We start from the raw sequence: 1,265 nt of genomic DNA, 5'->3' as shown, positions 1-1,265 counted from the left end.
GAGATAGAGAGATAGATAGATGGGCGTAGATCTCCTACTTGTCGGGTTTGGAGCTGGAGAACGACGACGGTTTTCCTCTTCTTCTTCTTGTCGGTCGCATTTGGCCTTGTCGTTCTTTCTCGTTGTGAAAAAGCCCCCCTTCAAACACGAGGAAGGGATGTCGGAAATTCATCACTTCATTCTTTGAGCATTCACTCCTCTTGTCATCATCGTTCATTCCCTTCTTCTTGTGGGGCTTGGCAAGAAGAGATGGTCTACGCTTGTCTTGTGATTCATCGTCTTGCTATTCCTGTAAGCATTCTTTCCCTGCGTCTTTTCTTTAGATGGATGTGTGTATGTCTACATACGGCCATGTATATGGATAGGTCTGTATCTAGGTGTCTCTGTAGGAGTACGATGTGCATGCAGATTCNNTGCCGCTACGTTTAACGTGCATGCAGATTCTCTTTCTTTCGAGCGGGCGGAGTCTTAATAGAAGAAGAAAAGAGCAACAGAGTCTCGACCGATCTATTTATAAATAGATAGATAGGTCGATCGATAGATTGTGTTCTGCATCTAAACAGCCTTCCTTCCTCGCAAGCGGAGCCATATATGTATCTATATGCACATACGTGTATATGTGAGAGGAGAGGTTAAGGCGAGTTGTCTTGGACGTTCATGTCTCTCTCTCTATATATATATTTACCTGTGTAGAACGTGATAGGTAGAGAGGATCCCTCCCTTTATTTACATACAATATCCATTCACCTGCAGTTGTCTCGCTCCAGCATCGTTCTCTCAGTTTTCATGGAAAGGGTTGTCCGGTGGACTTCTTCTTCTTCTCTTCTTCTCCTCCTGTGTGGTCGTCGTCTTTGTGTTGCTCTAGAAGATGGACAAGCTCAACCTTCTTTCTCTGCATGTGCCAGCCATCATCTATGGAGATGACGGGGGACTCCTCACTTCAGGGGGAAGCGGAGGTTTAGATGACCTCTCTACCGTGGCGAATCATAAGAGTCTTTTATTTCCTACTTCTTCTTCTTCCTCTTGCGGCGCGTCGGCTGCAACAACTTATAATAAGTCTTCTTCTCTCTCTTCCCCAGTGGTATCTTCTTCTTCCTCTGCTTCTTCTTCATGTCTTTCTTCTTCATCCTGGGAGGTACGTTGTTCTATGTCAACGCCAGGAGATATGGAGAATGCGGTCGTCATAGGAGGAGGTGAGAGGCATCATGAGGAAGGAGAAGTCTTCTCAGGATCAACCTCTCTTTCTCCTCGCTTGATACATACCG

General features: G+C 45.7%; 1 protein-coding gene across 1 annotated transcript; it reads left to right on the top strand.

Moving 5' to 3' along the window:
• On the top strand, positions 1-1,265 carry CSUI_009843 (uncharacterized protein; the record flags this gene model as incomplete). The annotated part of the gene is made up of 2 exons (XM_068069952.1): positions 1-291; positions 866-1,265. Coding segments are annotated over exons 1-2 (442 nt in total), but the record flags the coding sequence as incomplete, so codon positions are not given.

The sequence above is a fragment of the Cystoisospora suis genome, assembly GCF_002600585.1.
Source record: "Cystoisospora suis strain Wien I chromosome Unknown contig_6160, whole genome shotgun sequence".
Classification (NCBI taxonomy): domain Eukaryota; phylum Apicomplexa; class Conoidasida; order Eucoccidiorida; family Sarcocystidae; genus Cystoisospora; species Cystoisospora suis.
This window is presented reverse-complemented; position numbering and strand designations above follow the sequence as displayed.